At 37.5% G+C, this 22,127-nt stretch overlaps 1 protein-coding gene across 1 annotated transcript in view; it reads right to left on the bottom strand.

Moving 5' to 3' along the window:
- Positions 1 to 18,726, bottom strand: part of LOC105834872 — a 31,461-nt gene extending 12,735 nt beyond the window's left edge. The window contains exons 1-3 of the mRNA XM_028190781.2: positions 14,790 to 18,726; positions 13,548 to 13,840; positions 5,979 to 6,116 (exon numbers count right to left, since the gene is read on the bottom strand). Coding sequence (XP_028046582.1) covers positions 5,979 to 6,116; positions 13,548 to 13,840; positions 14,790 to 14,871 — 513 coding nt within the window. The 5' untranslated portion in view covers positions 14,872 to 18,726. The remainder of the gene's footprint in view (positions 1 to 5,978; positions 6,117 to 13,547; positions 13,841 to 14,789) is intronic.
- Between the last annotated feature and the right edge of the window lie 3,401 nt (positions 18,727 to 22,127).

Below are 22,127 nucleotides of genomic sequence, written 5' to 3' on the forward strand. Positions count from 1 at the left end.
TGCAAATGAAATTATATATTCAATATAATATACCAAATTTTAATTCTTTTTTAGATATCAAATTAACGTTTAACGTATAAAAAATGACACTGTATGCATTTCAACTTTAAAGTCGTTTTCAGCGATATATTGATATAAATAAATTATCGGACAGCAGCTATAAACTTGATTTGACATTGTAATACGAATGAATTTGTTGAACAAGAACGGAGTACGAACCAGCAACGTTCCATGATATGAGTTCAAATCACATTGTGCAAAGGCAACAATTTCAATTCACCCATCCAAGTTAGCACTGAATAGAAATCCAATTGGTGCCATAGTTACGCCTAACCTTTTCACAAGAACAAACAACAGTTGCCAAAGTCAAAAAGTAAAATTAATAAGAATTAATGAAAGAATAAATACATCAATAATAAATAACTGAATAAAATTTTAACAAAAAATTAAAGATGATCCTCTCTTTAAAAAGCCTGTAAATGTCGTGATTTTATTGTTGATAGTTTTCAACGATGCTGATCGATTTTCTCGCTTATTTCGTGTTCCGAAAGTAACTATCATTGCGATTGAATTTTGACAGCTATCAAATTTGTATAAATAGTTATCTATACAATTATGGATGCAATTTATTTAAAAAGTAAAAAATAAAATGTTAAATAGCGCGCGCAACTCGCTTAAGTCTTAAAAGACTTAAAAGTCAAAGTAAAAGAACAACATTAACGGTCAGACAGTTAGAAAACAAGTAAAAGTAAGTCAAAACACGTATGGTGTCATTTATGCGTTAATTTGATTTCTAAAGCAAAATCAAAAATTGATATGTTATATTAAACATATAATTTTATTTGCGCATGATCCCCGCGATGATTCATATTACTTATCAATTTGTATTTTTAAATTTAGTGAGTCCAGTATAACTATATGTTTACATTTTTATTCTATTTAAATTTATATTATTTTCGTTAATATTTTAACAAATTTTTTTAAATTTTTTTAAACAATAAAAAATAACTGTTAATTTTATTATTACTAGACACCATAGACGCACGTTTTGCGTGCGCTCCTTAACTTTTTATTTTTTACTTTTTAAAAATATTGCAACAATAATTGTATAAATAACTATTTATATAAATTTAACAGCTGTCAAAATTCAACCGCAATGACAGCTACTCTTGCAACACGAAGTAAACGCAGCGAGAGAATCAATCGGTAACGCGGAAAAGCGATAACAATAAGTTTCGAGAGATGCGAGCAATCAACTTTACATGCATTCTTTTAGATATAATAAATTTATAATTTTTTTTATACTTGATGTCGATTCAAATAATTGTTTTTAGAATATCTTTTAATTATAAACACAATAATAGTTATAAATTTATTAGAAAAACAATAATTATTCATTTTATGTTACAAAATTCTTAAGAAACGACAATCTATCTTAAATCGTTATCATGAATAAATTGAAAAACATTGCCTCTATTTTCTTTCTGTGTTTCACCAAGAGAAGTAGTAAGAAGCGCCAGTCAAGACGTGACACTTTAATTTTGTGTACGGTTCGTCAGAAATGATTCCCTTCGAGAAGCATTTCATGCACGAAGTCTGCATGACTTACGACACAAGTAGTGCCCTAAAGTCGTCTAACTTCCAGCGAGTGGAACTCATCTAAAGTTTGTGCCTAAAAACATGCTTCGTCGCTGAGAATCGTTTAATAAAAGCGGCGACTTTGGTTAAATAAGCCATGGCGATTTTAACGATCCATAGTTCGGAACCAGCTGCCGCGAAATTATGCAAAGTCAAACTATCCCGAGTATATAATTTCACAGACAAGCAAGAAGTCAACCGTTACGTTGCGGCCGTAGAAGGGATTCATAGTTCAAACGATGTCGTCGGAACGCAATTTACGGAATTTATCTTCCCTCGCAAAGAGAACGCCACCAAACGAGTAACGTTTCGGTAAACCGCACGCTCTTGCAGCAAAAGAATCATTCAGACGAAAGTTCTAGAAAGATCTGCTGTTGATTAAAGTAAACTAAAGGGAAAACTGAAGAATACACACAAAGTATTATTAATATTTCTACAACAGCGACATTTGTTTATTATTTATTTTAAAAACAATTGTTTCACACACAAATACAAGTAATATTAATTCTAATATTTTATCAGTGATTAAAAATAAAATTAACAAAAACGTTAGCAGGAAAAGAACTTTAATTTATCAAAACGGTAAAAAAAGTATAAAATGTTAATCTAGCTTGAATTTTTTGGAAATAATAATCTGTATATTAACAGTACGAGAGATCAAAAAGAGTCATATTTATGTGTGGGTATTAGAAAATCAACGATCCTAATTAGCTACCATAAACTGTACATTATAAATTTCCCATCATATTGTGACGCTCTCTGTCGCTCTGTCTCTCTAAAGCAAGCACCGTTGAATTAATCTGATAAACTGCCCGTGTCGCAACACGAGGGATTATGAATACAGCGACGCTGTGTGAGATATGATACGATTCGATATAATGACGGCGGCGCGGCGGTCGTAAAATAAAATAATACATTATCGACCTTCCATGGGATCGAATACGATTCCCTTCGAAGGTGGAAACGCGCGCCGGCTAACGGCCACGGTTGACCGGCGTGCGTTGCCTCGTTCGCACGAAGGGAGGGGATTTCAAAGTTAACGCACTGAATCCTACGGTTCTCGGGAGGAGAAATGCGCCTGGAATAACAACGGCCGCGCGTAGGGCCCCGCGGATACACGCATCGCGCATACGGAAAAGGCTCTCTGACTTATGGCCACGCTGATACCGTGCCGGGATTACAGGCCGTACGAGAGATAAAAGCCGAGTTTTTCGTGTCCGGCGCGTTACGCCTCACGAAAAATCACGGCTCCCCGATGACACGTTCGAAGCCCTTTTATGTAAAAGAAGGCGCCTCCTCGTCCAAACTGAAGAGAATAAAGAAAAGTAAACGTTCGGGACTTGATCGAGTATTCATCCATGTATCATATAAATATGAAGAAAAAAAAAAAACGAAACAAAAGCATCTTATATCAAAACTGGATCAAATATGGACTTTATCGCCTTCTCTATTATTAAAACAGTACTTGGAAATCTGAAAGTTTCTCTCTCCCAATTTTGCAGAGAGAAATTGCGATGCAAAAATATGCGTAGAAATGTAGGTTTTCAGAAAAGTGATTTCAGAAAACAGGAAAACAGGAAAAAAATCGGAGGAGAAAACGGAAAATAATGTGGCATTCTGCATTTTCCACCTACGTACGCCACGCGCTCTTTTTCGATCGAACTTTTCGTAGCATTTCCACATCGAGGGAGCGAACTTTCACGGCGAAACTGTAGCTCCGAAGCGGAGACGGCCGTACGTGACGTTAAAAAGAGAAAACAAGGCTGAAAGCCGCTGCACGTGGCTTCCACAAAAGTAGGGAAAAATTTACTTATGCGGAATCCTTGAAGTTAGCAACACCCGGGGTTTCCGAGAGCGCTAGAAATAGGTTTACGAGCTACGTGGCCCCCTGGCCGGCGCGCCGCGAACACGCTCGGCGCTGATTGAGTGTCGTCCCTCGCACGATGATGTGTATTATGTAAAGTAGGTTTAAGTAATTCGAAAGGCAACGAAAGTTGGCCATTCCGCACGCCGGAGCGTATCGAGCACGTCGGGAACTGCGTGCGAATCGCGGAAAGGCGATCACTTCGCGTGATATTTGTATCGTGATCTACGGCGAGTCAAATATTCCTTTCACACCTTCATCAAATTCAACAGCGGCATTCTCCATGACGACATTTCAAGAATGAAGAAGAAGTTACTTAATAAAGAGATTTACGAAGAACGTCCTGTAAAGGCCGCTTGCACCAACGTAGCTTTAACTTTAAGTCGATTCAACTTATTTCCTATCCTTTTCCAGTTCTTAGATTAAGTTGAAACTGAGTTGAAAGTTAAGTTAAATTGATGCAAATGGATCTAAGAGACGTAAACGTAACGAGGAAATTTGCCGTTTAACAACGAGAAAAATGTTTTGATTGTACAAAAAATACAAAAGTACATTCAAAATGCATTCTAGTTATATCAATCAAAATTACTGATTGTTGTGATTCAATTTTCGATTATTTTGATATTTCATGCAGCTAGAATATTTCATAGATTTTTAACAATATATATCTGGTTTATATTTTTCTTGAATTTACCAGATTTTTTACTTGAAAAAAAAAACTAGTTTCCCCCCCCCCAAAAAAGAAGAACTATTGAAAAATAAATTATTTTTCCACGCAAATCAGAGAACCTATTCTCGAATATATTGCATACGAATATATTTCGTCTCTATATCGAAAATTTATAACGTGACGTATAATATTTAGACATAGTAATCATATTTTTTTAGAGAAAATAAAGGATAGACTTAAAAAAAAGACAAAACAAATTATATTGTAAAAAAACTAAATTTGTTGATCGTTTCGGTAAAAATTCGTTCAATAATATAACTTCATTAGACAATGGAATGCTAATTTAAAAAGTTTCTGTAATATTATTAAAGTAAAAAGCAAAATTGAGATTTTCAAAAATAAATAAATTTAAAGAACCGATATCTGAAGCAAAGAATTGTCTTTTATAATAAAAGACATATTGTCACTATAACTATACGGTTTTCGTTTGCGATACTTTTCAAGAATAAAAGACAGTTCAACAATGACGTTGACTATTGTCACTCACAAAATAAACGCAATATCCAGGGAAAGTACCAGTATTTATTGCGTCGTTGGCACGCGAGCTGCATCATCGTTGTTTCAGAACTGATCGCCCGAAGCATCCCATAAACCGAACACCGTTCTAGGATCAATGGGGCCGCGGCCAACTACCCGAGGACCGATAACTGCACAGTTTACCCTGCGTGCAATCTCGTAAACAGAAGAGGCCGATTCGCAGCGTACTTATAGTGTATTATGGGCGTAACTGTTAAGGCCGCCTTGTTTTTGTAACGTACACGGGAATGTCATGTCACACAGTCACGGCGTCTCTCTTTCTCACAGTATGTCGTTAACGCAAATCTCACTCGATGATGATCGTGCAGGATGTAATTTACTCCGGCAGTACGATCACGAAGACATTTCGTTCCTAACTAGTAACGAATCCTAATTTGAAGGAAATAAATTAAAAAATGCGACTTTTGAGCCAATTAAATAAATTAATTTGCTGTTATGTTACGATGACGTTAACATAGAAAAATGTAACTTACTGTAAAAAATAAAAGATGATTTTTAAAAACATCTTAATTTCTTTTATCAAAAAAAATGTGACATGATAAATAACAAAAATATAAAAAAAAAGGAAATAAATAACATAACATGGGTCAAATAATACATTAAATTAAAAAAAAAACAAGAAAATAAAATAAAATAATAGAAGAATTAAATATCAACACAGATTATTAAGAATCTAAAATACACACAGAATACATCTCTATTGTTTTTCAATCCGGCATCAATTTCTATACCCATTCCTCAAGATATCGATATATAAAATTGAAATGATAAAAGGAATCGCCTAACACGCGTGTCCGACGCCTACTGACGCTTGCGTAAGCGACACGTGTACGTAATGTTACATACACGTGACGCCCGATTAATCGAAGGCTTTCGTAATGATCGTCGAACAATAGAGCCGTCCTCAAAGTGGGACGAAAACTTCGTCATTTCGGCTACCGTCAGAAAGCGTCAACTTCGTCAACTCGGTGAACGTAACGATCCATTAGATTACCAAACTTGCCCTTACTGTCAAGAAACGTGTATCCCGCCTTAAACATTAAATAATAAGAGAATCACATATATGGGGCAGGAAGACAATGCACTCTAACAACAAAGATAATGACCCAACTATCTCGTTGCGCTAGCAGCTATTGTCCGAAAGAAAAGACGCGAAGAAGTCAGTGCGGTTTATCCACTCCGTGAGTTATCGAGGAAGATCGCACTTACCTCCTGAACCCAGGCCTGTTGCTTGATCGGTGCATCCGGCGCGATGGCGACTCTTCCGGCAGTCCTCTGTTTGTACTCGTGAAGAATGGGGATCTTGGAATTCTTGTCCCCCGACGACAAGATCAATTCGCGTTCTATCTGCAATCGGAAGAGAGACAGGGATTATCACTTTAAAATAGTTATCTCTCTTTCTGCAGATGACATCATTCAAGAGAAATTCACTGAACATCCTATCATGGATAAGTTGCTTATTCTCCCAACAATGATTCTCAATTAATTAATTAATATAAATTAAAAACTAATTGATAGTAGATTTTGTATGAATTATTATAATATAAAGAATATTATAATATCTTTATTATTAATCGTTTATATGCTTCTCAGCAATCATGTAAATTCCATTCGCTTTTAGTTTATTCTTCGTACTATAATTTTTTCTTAAAATGTTTCTTTTAATTAGGAATGCAACATATTAAAGTAGATTATCAGAGCAACTTTTACAAATAAGGATATTTTCAGTCCATTGTTTCGTCTATTTAAAATAATTCTAAAAAATATGTTCATAAACATACTTTGAAGTTTATAGAATAAAAACTTGTAAATATTTAAAAATAAAATGTAATATAATTTAATTAACAATTTAACCCAATCGACGATTGGGTAAAAACTTGCACAGAAATCGGACTCGAAATATTCCCGTTTTTTTAAATTGAAAGGATTAATCCTATTTTCTTAATTCAGACATAAATGGCACTACGCTCTGTTTCTCTAAGCAATTCTCATTTTTTCATTTTTATACTCTAATTTCCTACATTGGAATTTCTTCAAATTGCCCTCGCAAGGATAATTGACGCGTTAAAGCAAATTAATCTGCCGGCGAGCTTCTTTTCTTAGCTCGCGCGCATCCGAGCGCAGGCTGAGAGGCGCCCTGCATGCACCTAGGTAAACAGAGCAAAAACAAACGGACGATATTGGAGCCCGCAGACGAGGGATTTTCCGTGCGGCTTTCTCGGCCGCGTCCACGCCAGGCGGAGCATCCGTGTCGACGGCGAGTTCGCAGGCAACACGGCAAAAGCACGATGATGATACGCAAAGTGCGTGCACGGCCGCGTGGCGAGCGCGACGCGACGCGACGTATGCGTTCGTTTGCGTGCGCGTAATAACGCGCTGCGGAGTAGGTGTCACTGAACTAAACTGCTGGCTGGCTGCTGCAACATCACCGCGGTAACGCTCGGCGTTGCGCTCGAAAGAAAGCAAGCGTGATGAAACGAGCTACTGCCGCGGAAAATAAATGCACGCGGACAGGTAAGCTCCGTGCATAATCACGTTTGCGGATACATAACTACGCTCGCGTACCTACGTGCACACGTACGGGAGTTCGTGCGCGGTCTCGTCGACGAGATTTACTTCCTCGAGATTCTCGACTGCCGATCACATCGGAAAACGCAAAAGAGATCCTCTTATAAAAACGACCGTGATTTTTCTGTTCGGGAAGAATTAAGGCACAGTATTAGGTCGTTAATCCAAGAATAATCACCCCAATTTTGTCGAGTAAACGCGATCACGTAAAGTGATTTTTATACCCTGGTTAGAAATTATTGTTATTGACCACAAATTGTATATTATTGATTGTTCTATAATTTATTAATGTTTAAAAACACTATATATAGAGATTTAATCAATATTTTTTGAAAAAAGTAAAAAGACAAAAAATATTAAGCTATCAAAAGAAGTACATTAAACTTATCATAACAATACTTTTAGAAAATAATGAGTCAATAAAATATTTTTACGTTGAGGATTTTCGTTAAAATTGTATATTTAAAGTTTTGTTAAAAGATAATTTTTTTAATAAAATAAATATAACATCTATTTTATAGCAATTTAAATAAGGCTACGTCGCTATTGTATAAAGTTATTTATATTGTATTTGCTCTTATACAGAATTATTAAAAATAATTTATTTTTATATTTTTTACATATTATATAAATATAAAACATTATTAAGAGAGAGAGAGAGAGAGAGAGAGAGAGAGAGAGAGAGAGAGAGAGAGAGAGAGAGAAAGAGACAGACAAACAAATAGACAGACAGACAGACAGACAGGAATATTTTTCAATAAAAATGAACATTATGAAAATATGATTAACTTTTTGTATTGTATAAGAATATTAATTATTAGTTTAATAATAATATTTTTTAACTCAAGCTTTATTCAAACTTAAATTGCGATTTGTATAACTTATTATATAATATAACGTCTTACAAGCCTTAATTGATTTGATAACATATGTCAACAATCAAGTGTTTTACCACCCCAACTTTATCTCAGTATAAATACTATATGAATCATAATTTGTTTTTATTGAACAAATATAATAGAATCTCGGAATCTTCGACTGAAAGGTATATATGCATTTTGAATCAGTAAAAAAATTTGCTGACGTAACTTTGTCTTTTTCAACGCTGGAATGTAAAATGCTCCACCGTTAATAATTCAGGTTAATCGTACTTGAAACTAAAGTCCAGTTTTTAACGCACGACTACGATTTTTGGTGAGAAAGGAACAAAAAAACATGAGCGTTCATAGAAAACTCCATGTTCCGAATATTAATACAGTTATTTACTTTAAATATTGTCGGTGCAGATATAGAAATATGCGATTCTTTAACGACAGTAAACGCGCAAATGTATTTTTATGTATGAATGTATAATAAGCAAATAAACGAGATATATGCAATTGTGAATGTACCGTTGGCAAAATACGACTCGTTCAGTTTCTCTCTCTCTCTCTCTCTCTCTCTCTCTCTCTCATTCATGAATCATTTATAATTATTGCTCAAAAGATAACAATTCGTTCATCGTAATCAATGTTTTACCAGAGATGAGTTATTCAATTCTCCTGTGAATAATTTGTAAATTGATCTGTTTTTTTTAATGCATGATCGTGTATATTGTTTAAAAAAGAAAATGGGCCAGGAGAGGAGAGATTGACTTTATACAAGACTTAATTTACAAATCGATATAATCGAAAGTATTTTTTATTTGCGTCCTAAAAATGTAAATAAAAAAGTAATGAAAATATGCAATAAAAGTTTTTGCGTATTTAACAATAAATACGATTCTGGGTTGTTTGCACAAAAGCTAATGGGAACAAAGTGACAATATTTGATGTAAAGAGCAGAAATACAGAATTATCGAACAGATTTATCGAAAAACTTGGGAAATGTGCAGCACAATGTAATTTTCTTCATACGACAGCAACTGTATATGCTGCAGTCTTTGTTAGTCTTCTCTCCTGGAAGTAATCCAAATGATTGCGTATTTCTCTTTTGCGAGAAAGACCTGGTAGTTACATCGACATCTTCCGTAGGGTGGTCGACGGTATGTGACATCACACACGTATCGACAAGCACACACGTACACATGTGCATACGTACGCGTACGCGCAGCCGTGTATTGCGTCATAAAGCTCTGGATTATAAAAAAAGCTCGAGGCACAACGGAGTCGTGGCGATGTTTTGCGGAAGAAATAAAGCGTGCTAATAGAGGAACGGCGTCACGAGAACGCGCGTAACGCGGTGCGTTGGGGCGTAAGCTCGCGAATAAAAATACCGATCGATTCGCGCCTTCCGGGGATGGTAATAGGACGTGATAGTATCCCGAACGATTGTACCTGCACTGATATTGGATTCTCTCCTAACTACGGCCTTGTGCCCGGCACTTAGGAGACATTGAATCTTTGATGGAGGGCAGTCTTTTACGGGCGGTTCCTTTAGTGGCAATAATCCCGAACGTGACCGCTATTGTTGTTCGCATGGATCAAGCATTTTAGAACCCTCGATCTTATATCTTGAGGTCTTAATCAAACATATATGTGTGTGTATATTGCGTTAGAGATGTAGTTAATTAAATTATATTAATTCAAATTAAACTAAATTGGCGCTTTTAATTAACGTTTCTCAGATTACAGTCGGAAAATTGAGAATTATTCACGGATAAAGTTAAAGGTTTTTATTAAAACAATTTTACTTTCTCAGAACTTTAATTACATTCTTGATTACTAATTATTTGATATGGAGTAAGAAAGTAGGCAATAAGCAAAAAACAAAATTTCTTCGACCTTTCAAAGCTTATCTATCAAATACAGAAGTTTATCATAATTATTTTAGTTTATCAATTCATTAGACGGAATTCTCCGCGTTTTAATTGAATTGTCGTGACAAAGCAATGATCCAAGTACAAGACTATAATCACACTTTCTCTGTCAAAGGAAAAAGAATTAATTCACAGTGAGTCCGCAAGCTCTTGTGCCACGCGATAATTAAAATGCTGTAGGACAATTGACTGCAAAAGTTTAAGGAAAAAAAGATTAATTGACATTAACTCACGATCGGATATTCTGATCAATCGGCATAATGGGCCGCTTTTAGAGTTTTTCTCTTCGATCGATCGAGCCTGTATACCATGCATCATGCGTGCGTGCTTGCATGCTGTGCGTGCGTATGACGTCACGCGAGCCAACGGCAGTATGGAGAATTAGCTATAAAGGCACTGGCTGAAATGGCAAAGACCGAAGGGTAAGATGTTGGATTGCCCTCGATTTGTTCTCACCTGCGGTCGTGCCGATTCTTGTGGAGAAATGCGGTGTGTATCTAAACGGCTATCGCGAGTAAGGCCCCCTTACCCGACTTCCGGCGAACGGTACGCGCGTATGATGCCCCCTTTGTCTGTGGAGAACCTCTGAGAATCTTCCCAAGAACAACGTAACTAGCGTACAACGAACTGTTACCGAAGATTTCTCCATGGACCGCGTGCTAATTCCTAACGCCGAACGCGGAAGATCAACTCGCGCCATTCGTACCGCGTGATTACGCGAGTGCGCTCGGCTAATTAACCGGAATTGGCTAAGGTCAGGCGACTGAGAATCAACAGATAAGTCCCGATAGACAATGGAGAAAATTAGAAATTAAAAATGAATTACGGGCGCATCAATGGAGAGATAATAATGCGATAATTGACGGTTGAGATAAAGACACGAGATAATGCAACCGAGTGCAGAACTCATCGCTCAAATGTTTTTAGATTTACATTCGTAGAAAAACTGTGTGACTGAATGTTCGTCTGAAGTGATTTGTATAAATTTCAACTCGTTAAGGGTTTAACTATCTGTCAGTTAGAAATTTCGCTTCGACGTTTCTCGTGATTCTCCCATAGCGATATTATAATTGAGCACAGTTCACCGTGTCAAAGAAACCTAGTACAATTCTAGAAAGTCCAACAGTTTATACCGAATAAAGCGTAACATTGCGAATTCTACTTGTTCCTTCTTGCTGTAGTTAACTTCAGTAAGAAGACGCGCATTGACACGCACTCCGGGAATCTCCTTATTCAGAGAATCGCACGCATTTGTCGCGCAGCAACTTGATAATAGCGTGAAATTACTAGCAGAAAATCGCGACACTACAGAAGTTTCTACAATTAACAAGCGTCCGATCGAAAGCGCGAACAACATGCAATAAATAACGTTTGAGAGAAAGAAAATCTAACATGCTATTGCGGACGTATATCAGGTGTTTCAACAACTTTCGTTTTAATTTATTAATAACGTTTTAATTTATTAATAAATCTGAAGTGATTTTCTCTTTAAAGAGAGACTTCAAGAGAAGTCATTATCTACTACATATATGTATACCTTTTATATTCAATGTATATTTTAATAAGATTTTTAATTAAAATGTATATATTAAAATGTGTATATTTTTATAATTTTATAATTTTATATTTTTATAATTTATTAATTTTATGAAAACAATTGAAAACAAGTAAATGATACAATTGCCGTTTTATATTTTTTAAAATAGTTTTATGATTTTTTTACTAATTTCTTTAATAGACTAAATGAAAAATATAATTTAAAAATCTTTTCCTTTCTTCAACATCTTTTACAATTATTACAAATACATATTTGACTAAAAATATGTTTTTAGAGTCTTTGATAAATAAATTCTCATCGACTTTGATTGTATTTGAAATTAATGCGCTTGGTAATTTGTTAATTCGTTCATTTATAAACATGTATACAAATTATTATACCAGGCTATGCGAAACTAACAAATAATTTAAAGTCTCAAAAACGAAAAACCACGTCTCAACTAGCATTATCATTAATATTATTTTTATAAAAGAATTATACGTAATTATTGTATATCTGTTATACAAACAAATATAATTAACTAGAGAGTTGTGAGAATAATATAATAAAATTTTCTCTATATTTACCAGACAGAAAATTTCATTCATTAAAGTAACAAATATTTTTTTAAATAGATGCTTTAACTTTTCAACGTGCAAAACAGGCAAACGCGTGTCTGACAGCGTAACCATTTTAATAAACATTTCGGTAGGATAAAAAACTCGTTGAAACAGATATAACGCAAGAAGAAAAAAGGTTATTACAAAATGCAAATACATGACTAGAATGTGAAAAGATGCATTCAGTAGAAACGCAAAAAGGAGAGTGTCACGGCAAAGATTTAGAGCCACCATTGCTTGCATTATGCGCTGCTGCGTCGCTTGTTTTTTTTTTCATCTCATTGTTCCTGGTACGTACGGGACGACATAAAGCGAGCAAGGTGTTGCGCTCGCCCTTGTAGGATAATTAGTGACCTGTTCGTTCAGGAAAGGTGCACTGCCCCTGAGTGAGCTCCAGCAAAAAACTAAATAAAAAAGCTTTCTAACACATGAAAAAGAAATTTTAACTCTAGTTTCGATAACTCGACCTTTACACCTTTATTGTTATGTGTGCATGTACAAATAAAAATAATTTTCATGTTTTTATTTATTAAAAATTTTGACGCAATATTAAGTAAAAATATTAAAATAAATTTTTTATACTTATAATTTGTAAAATTAAATAGATCAAAATTATTACGCTCTTACGATCTAATTTATTTTCAATAATATTATTGGAAGCATTTTGTATTTCAATCTCATGATCTCTGTAGTTTATTAATTTCCATCTCATTAAATCATCTCATTAAAAATAAGATAATATATATCTGTCATAATATTCTCTGTGTTATAAATGTCACATTAACTATAGTGACATTTATACTAGTAGAAAAAGACTAACAAAGTCGATTATTGGTATCCATCTTTGTATCTATAATATAATATCTTAGACGTTTTATTTATTTTTAGTTATGTTTTATTCATGTCAAAAATAATTATCGAACATATTTACTTATCATATTTTTAGAGATTAAAATATAATTTGTATAAAAAAATATAAATATTATATAATTTATATAATTAAAAAAAAGTGATTCCATACACACAATTTATTTTTGTAGAAACGTATTCTGCTTTAATCATTATTAAAAGTAGAAAAGGAAAAAGAAAGAGAAGATAAGAGATAAGAGAGAAACAAATTAAATAATAAAATTTAATATTATGTTAATAATATTAATGTTGCAATCACAGTTTTCTGAAGAAAATCACGGCGAGGAAGTGATTGGCAAAAATAATGGTGCTATAATTTCACCCTACACGTACATTATCTCACTTACCGGGAATTTGCTGCTATGAGTTTGCAAACTGGCCGCCTGTTGAGCCTGACCCGAACTCTGCTCCTCCCCGTACAAGGGTGGCATCCTGTATTCCGGTGTAAAGGGCTGCCCGGGTGCGCTTCGAACCTGCCCGTTCTCCGCGACGCTGGTCCTTTCCGGGCCGGAAGTCGTTCGCAACGATGGCTGTTCGGCTACCGCCTGCTCCCGGTATTCGTCCTGCTGAACATCCTGATTCTTTTGATTGTTCGACACCGGTTTCGGTGGTGGCACTGGCTTGTAAGATCCCTCTTCATCTGTAAGAATAAGTATATAATCTCTGTTAAAGCTTTATTATTAAAAGATATAATATAACTTATTAATGTAAATCGGAGATATGTCAAAGAAAAAGTTACGAATGCAAATGTTCAAACGACTTAGCTTCTGAATAATTACACTCTGCAGTATTAAACATTTTATTTAACTTTTTAATAAGAACCTTTGCTAACGCGTATTGTCAATTTTTGTATCGTGTATAAAACAAAATTAACGAAGAAAGCTTATGCGCGTATTATATGACAAATAAATAAATATTAATATATTCATCGCTGTGACGCATTCTAGAATATCTGACATATCTGACATATCTGAATGCGTTAAACAACTTTATTCAATTGAAAGATATGCCAAGGAAATTGCTATGTATTATACATTAGTTTACTGAAAACTATGTTAAGAATATTTAGATAAGAGGATTGAATAAAAAGCATAAGCTACATTTTTTTTATTTAAAGACTTTAAACATTTCAGCAGTATTTATTTTACATAAGCCGATTCGCGTTCAATAAGATATCTCGATAATTTGTGATAAGATATTAAATAAAGTACGATTACACTGTGCACTAATTTCAATTTACGATCGTTAATATATTTCTTCCTCGCTTTCTTCTTCCTTATTTTCTTCAACGTTTTACGCACCAAGTCTCGTAAAACTTTCAATGCAGTTACAGCAGATCGTAACGCAAACGATAGTATGTGTGCTGCGTTATTAACGTCATATTATATTCCTGTTACATCCTAACTACTCTGCGTTAATTCCGTAGGAGGTGCGATATAACGCGTCTCGGTGCAACTAGATCGCGATTAAGGTCCCCACAGAGAATAAGGGTGTGCAAGTTACATTATGAATCCACGTTCTTGAAGAATGTGAACCGTCCATTAACGAGAGACCAACGTGTGTGTTTATGTGTGTGTATGTATGTGTACCTTGGTTGTGATTCTGCCGCCTGAGACGATTCTCCTGCTTGACTTTGCGGACGGTGGTGGCCATCGCGTGTTGGCTGACCATCTCTGACAAATACTTTCACAAATGTACTCCGAGTCCCCTGTTTTCACCCTTGACGATCACTTCCCCTAGCGAACGAGTTATCGACAATGACAGGCCGCGGGTCTGTGACCAAGCCGATGCGTGTCACTTCGAATAACGGGCGTTCGAGGATCAAGTCCTCCCGCCCATAGTCGGAGCCGATTACTATAATCGTCAGTCTACGGATTTAAGATTTAAACTGGCTCGCAAATCGTAGAAAAGTATATCGTGCTGATCGCGCGGGGAGGGACGTACCGATGGTGACTCGGTGGTTTGCGTGGTGACCACCCAACACGCGACTTCCCGTACAAATTGAAAGTCTTTTCGTCGCACGTCGGCAATTCTTTGTTTTACGCGGGGAAAAGGAGCCTCGCGCGGCAATGACAGGCTGCCAGCTGCCGCGCCGGGGCACTTTAAGAGATTACAAAGTTCATTAGTTCTCCTTCATTAAGACGTCGCAGCAGTTTATCTCAAATTAGTTTCGTTAATTTCTTCGCACGATGACTGCTTCGCTCTCGTCGAGAGATACACTAATACATATTTATGCCGTTCCGTACGCCTTTTTTCCGTAATTGATGCACGAGACAATGATTTCACTTTAATTAAGGAAGCGAGCGGGGTGATAACACAACAAATTAAAATGTATGCTGGTTTGTTAACGCAATTTCGGGAGGAATTGGGTTAATTAGTATCCTTCCTCGCGACGGACTTCCGTTTCACAGACAACCTTTTGTCTCGCCCACGAAAAATCACATGGATCTTGTTTTTTTTCCTTTTTTTTTTCTCTCAAAGACCCATCATCATCTTGTCACTTTCGCGCGAAAAAATGCTTATTGTTCGACGCAGCGAAAACTCCACTATTTTTCATGCGGTTGCGCACGAAAAGAGAACGCATTCGAAGTCGACTGCGGAATAAACTTTCCTTCGTTCGGCGGGCTTCATATATTCCATGAAAAAGTTCGCGCTGACGAACCGAAATTTTCAGCGTATTTGCCTCGGGGAGGAAACCGCAGAGCGAAAACACAAAGTGTGTCAATCTTTTCGTCGATTTTCCAGATGAAACCCCAGATAATTTATCACGAATTCGACACACTTTTAGATTTTCGCGCACTGCTCCCGAAATAGACGTTAATGCACAATGTCCCTCGCAAATTTATCGTTTCTCTTCTGTCTCGCGTGGAGAAAGCTTTTTCTTTGCCACAGCTTAATGGCGACTTTCCTTGCGCGTCCTTTTTCTTTCCCCGCCCCTTTTCCCTCCGTCTCTCGACGGTTCTTGTAATATCCCCGATCCAATTTATTCAACCGCTGCCTTGATTACTCGACGATGTTATTTGCTGCTCCCCGAGACTTCCGGCGCTTCACAATAAAACGCACTTTGTTTGCCGCGATAATGCAACATCAAATAGATGCCTCTCCTAGATTTTTTTTATCCCTCATTAATTCAGTTGTCAAATTTTCTTTCCGATCGAACGGTCTGTCACATTCATCTTCCCTCGTAAATTTATCGCTCAATCGAAATTTCTTCAACCGGAACACGCAACCCTCCCGCGTATAACGTAATAACAGAAATCAATTGGCAAACTCGATCGATCGCTTCTTTTTCCGAATCAAATCTCCCTTCTTTCCCTTATTCATCAGTTTTCTTTCTTATTCATTAATCTCGATAAGATTCCATCAGTCAACACGGCACAGCAAATTAAACCGATGTCCTGCGATCTACTTGTAATTCAGTTTCCTATCAGTTCACATTATTCCCAAATGGCTTTTCCCCCCCGATTCCCTTTGTCCTCCTCTTCAATTCCGCGCTGGACGTCCAATCGAATATTAACATCCCTAGATCCCACGTAGCTTTTCACTCCCGAGTATCCAATCAGTATCCCCGTTCGCAACGTCGCACTTTGAACGATCCTGCCCGACGACACGAGCCGCGACTTTTCCTCGGCAGCTGCTCGCGCGTAACTCGCGTCCGCGCGAGATTTTCCTTCGCGCGCGCGAGACGGCGAGCGAGCGTGTAACAGCCGCCTCGGAGCAGCCCGCGCCGGCGGAGCTCGAACTTTCCATTGAGTGAACGTCGTGGTTCCGCCGTTCTGACTTCACTTCCGGTATCGTCCCACCACGAGGAGTCATTATAGACACTCCGCGAGCGGGAGTGGTGGGAGAGACGAGATAGACGGAGAGGAATAAACGAACGGCAACGCGAAGAGTGATTGCCGGAGCAAGCGGAATGAGATAGTCGGACGTTGATAGAAGAAGAGGGGAGGGATAGAGAGGGAACGACTTGCGGTGAGAAAAGGGAGAGAAGCGAAGGGAGAGAGGCGAAGGGAGGTCGTCAGGAGGGACCAGACCGACACACCGGGATAATTTATTCCGCGCTCATACGCGGCCGAGCTCCGCGACGCGCATCCGACGAATATCAAGCTGGCCTCCACGGCTGCCTCGATCTCCTCGATCGCCGATCGTTAGATCCGCAGCCACAGAGGAGAACGCACGAACTCACGTGCACGACGAATTTTTGTTCCCCCTCGTGTCTGCAGCGCGCTTGAGACTTTGTGCCGAGCAGATGATCGTGTTTTTCGAGTGTACCAATAATCTTTTTCCGTTTAACGTGAATATGTAAGAAAAGAAAAATTCTGTTCGTAGTTCGGTTTCATGGGAGACCGAGGTCAATTACGGCTTGGTGACGAAATGGCAGTGCATATGTGAAATTTAATTCGAGATATACACCATCTTTTCTAAAAATAATTCTTTATATTAAATTGGGGTGGGATCTACGAAGTTTCTTGGTCAGATGCCCGTTTTATTTTATAGGGATTAATAGAAGTTTGTGGGACATTTTCTTATAATTCCTTTTGTGAGTTTAATAACTTAACGAAGTTATAAAGCATAACGCGAAAAGTTAGACAAAGTTTAATCATTCTCAGACATGCTTAATTCAATGACAACTCATCCGGTTTTTAAAATAAAAAGCAATTGTTAGTTCTCCTCTGGACAAAACTTAATCGTTCAATTTGTTGCCAATTCAATTTACAATTTTTTGTAAAATAAGATAGCTGAGAGAGATCATGAATTTATAAATCTACAATATCTGTACGTATTATTTCCTGTAAAACCATCTCAGTTTTCATTATTCCTTGTTTTTGTAATTCATTTAACATTTAATGCACAGTGGTATTAAAATGATTAAACTAAAGTTGAAAATACATTTCTTAATTGTTTCCATTAGTAAAATTAAGCAAATAAGATAAATTTTAAATAATAATATTCGTCTTTATTTAATCCATCTCCGTATTTTCAAATTAAATATGCACTTATAACTCCTAATTATAGTAAAACAACTTTTACTATAAATTCTTAAAAATGTGTTGGAAAACGGCTAAGAATCTTTTCTTATTTAAAATAATTTAAGAAGCTTATTTTCCACTTTAAAATAAAATCTTCATTTACTCGACGTATCGCTTCCTTTCTTACGATCTTGTAATGAAACCCGCATCAATTACGAGCGACAATTTGAACGGGGAACAACTTTACGTCTCCAAGGTAGCAGCGCGGGGCAAATCGAGGCCCGAGGTTCGAAGGAAGAAAAGAAGGAAAAATCCGTACATCAAGCCACTTGCTTTATGGCACAGGGGAGATTTCCACCGCCAGTAATAACACGCTGCGATGCACGCCGGAAAGCAAAAGAGAAAAAAAAAGAGACGCGATCGGAACACAGATTAGTGGTTGCCGATTGCGTAGAATCATTATCGGAATGTGGGGCACGGCCAAGATGAGAGCAAATCGCGCGGTCTTTCGCGGTGATCGCGGGGAAAGTCGGCGAAGATAAAGAGGCACCTGCAGCTTGACTCTACCTGATTGATTCTCTACCTAACCACGATCTCAACTTAACATCCAACCCCCCCCCTCCCCCCCGTTGATTATATATCGTCCTTGCTATACAAGACGGCTTAACACATTCCCACTGCGCGCTTGATATATTTCTAATCGGAATTAAACAGATCTCACGGTCGCGACTCACGGCTTTTAATTGAAGATAACAGATTCTTAATTAGCGCTATTCGTCAGTCAATATTTACAAAGAATGGTTCGCTCGTTCTCGATCTTGCTCCCCGACCTTGTTTCTGGAGAGTTTGATTATCGGCGCGTTGATGGTCAACGTACGGTATACAGCCGAGTGGCGTAATTCTTTAAATTTCTCATCTGACGTCACGAGAGAAACGTAACGGTTATATTTTTGCGTCTTCGCTCGCGGAAGGAGAGAAAGGTAAGAGTCTTGTCGCGGCTGAAAAATTTTTCGTGTATACGCCCGCCTACTCACGCGCGCTCCATCCTATCCGTCCGTGTTTTAACCGGCAAGGTGATGGATCATCGGCTCGACGGCGTGGATTACCATCTTCCTATATATACCCGGTGCCGCTGCCGCGAGATCAATCAGCGGATAAGAACTCGCGGTTATTATCGGCGGAACGCGGCAGATTTCAGTTACGCCCACCTGTCAATTCTGTTGCATTCGATTCACGGCGCTCTGAAAACTTCCTTTAGCACATAAATTTTCCCGCTCGCCCGAGATCTATCGCGTATTTGGCTCTTTGCACGCTGGCTATCCGCATATCGGCCGTTACTTCCGAGTATGGAAGTAAAGGAGGATTTAGCATAGAGCCGTAAAGTCAGGTGACAATCGTGAAATCGACTCGCGTGATTCGATCGAAAGTCATCGAGAGCTCGATATCGCGCGCGCACACCTCGCTCATGCGCCTCGGTGTCGTTTTCCTATTTTCTCGGCTGTTCCCCTTTTCCTCGGCTCGAACTTGTTTCTCAACGAGCGAGACGATTCAGCGAACGCGGCCCAGGCTGATATCTACACCGATATACCCGATGCTTGTCGATCCGGGATTTTTAGCCAGCCACATATATAGACCTGCCCCGTGCATATCCCTTTCGCGGTCGGCTTGATGGCCGCCACTATCGATTTCTGCTATCGAGCCTGATTATGCTCGCGTCAAGATGCGTGAAACGTGCACCGAGATTATACACATGCGGGCAAGAGATATATTCCTCAGGAAAGCGCGGCAACACGGTCTGCGCTTTTGCAAAATAATATGTTATAATATGACGTAGACTGGGTCGAAACAAACAGTCGCTTTTTTTTTCTCAATTACTAATCACAAATAGAAAAATATTCTCATGACGAAAAACTTCTCGCCATTAATATGTATCATGTTTGTACAATATTATGCGATACATTTCCTTGAATATAAATTCAAGAGAATATTATAACGGACAAGAATGTTCCATTTTCCATAATAATAGCACACCGTGTTATTATGCAGAACTTATATAACTTTCGTAGTGCTGTTATTTCTCCATTTCTCGCTCACAAGTTCCGCAGTTTGTGCTTCATCATGGAAGAAGTTATCACTAATAGTCACTGTAACATATTCACGTTGCAATCTCTCTCTTGTCGCGCAAAAATATTGTCGCCCGATTTGGCTGCTAATTGGATATGTTGCTTAGAATCAAACTCGTCTGCAGATTCCCTGCCAACTCGGAATCCATGTCTTTGTTAACGAAACTGTTGGGAAATCGACATTGTTTACGAATTAAAAAACAAAAAGCATCTCAAGTAGTAAGAATTAGAAAAACAACATCCATGTGAAAATCCTAAGATTACCGAGAGAGATGGCATTAGCTTCATTAAAAAAATGTTTTAAAGTTAACGTGTTACATAATCCACAAATAAAAGATTAGCTAACAGATACAGGGAAATTCTATGCCGTGTATCATATAAAATATAAATAAATCGCGTGCCTCTCACGCGCTTCCCGATTTACTAACGCGTCATTAAAACTTGGATAATAGTCCGGATCTCTCTGGTGCAAAACCGATCCTCCCAACATTCCTGGCATCCTTCCCGTCGATACTGCCGTTAGTTTCGCACCGTATCGCTCCTCTCTTCGGAGCATCGTTGGAATTAAACCCCCATGTAATTCTCACTTTTCTGATTCCGATGGGATATCACGGCAATGGCGTTCGCGTCCCATTTAACCGGTTCGCTATCGGCGGACGGTACGACGTCATCGGAAGTTCCGCCAACGTCCTCTCGACGACTTCTTTCTCTCTTTCTCTCTCTCTCTCTCTTTCTCTCTTTGCGTTTTATGCATTCTCTTCGTCCTTTATCGCACACTCGTTACCATGATACGCAATACGTGGGAAATATACGTCGACGCTTCAGGACGGCGAATTCGTTTGACGCCACCATACGCTGTCCGATGTTGACTTTACTCATCGGAGTTATCGGCGGCCCTCATGGACTCCCTACATTCCATCGCGTTTCATCGCCGCTCGAAAAAGGGATGCGAACATAATGCTGAAAAACTAAGGATTAAAACGTAGAAGGTCGTAGTATTCGTTGGAATGAAAAGGAATTATTTTTTAATATAATAATCCTTGAATTTTTCACACGATGGATCAAAAATGAAAACTTGAGTAAATGACGTTTTGAAAATGTTCCGAATGTTTCGGAAAAAAAATTTGGATGTTTATGTATTAATATCAGTGCTCATTATACTTTACTTGTTCTTCTATCTCGAAATTTCCATCTTACCCACGAACGTCTTTAGAAAGTTGAAGTAAGCCATTATTTTATTAAAACAAGGGAATGGTAATCTCATTATCATAGTTACGATAACTTATAACAAGTAAATTACTTATACTTATAGAGTAGAGCACAACCTCCATCCATAAATTTAGCATTGACTGGGTATACTTCTTCTCCTTTACAATGAAGAATCAAGATAGGTATCTGTTTCATCTAGTTAGTATTTATCCTAACATTTTCCTTTATTATCCTAAGATAATAAGCCAAATTCTAAATTAAACCAGTGTAAAATGACATCCTGGAATTTTCTCATTTAATTATGTTAATTAATCTTTACAATCTGAGAGCAAACAAATTTATTGTACAATAAGGAACAGAATCTCGGCTGAACCGGTGTGACGATCGAAGGATGCTAATTCATTCGGAAACTAGAAGTGGTCACAGGATTAAAGAAACGGTAATGGAGATTGTATAGAAGATAAACGCGCAGCGCCTGGAATTCAGGAATTTCTTCAATCTCATTAATGTCGTGTAATGACGATTCACACGATTAACGATGGATCGCCGGGACGAAGCTTAACGTTAATTATTTAAAGATCGTGGAATTTTCATGGTGCTGGATTTTTAAAAAAATATCCTGGAT

This window comes from Monomorium pharaonis, chromosome 2 (genome assembly GCF_013373865.1).
Source record: "Monomorium pharaonis isolate MP-MQ-018 chromosome 2, ASM1337386v2, whole genome shotgun sequence".
In the NCBI taxonomy this organism is placed as follows: domain Eukaryota; kingdom Metazoa; phylum Arthropoda; class Insecta; order Hymenoptera; family Formicidae; genus Monomorium; species Monomorium pharaonis.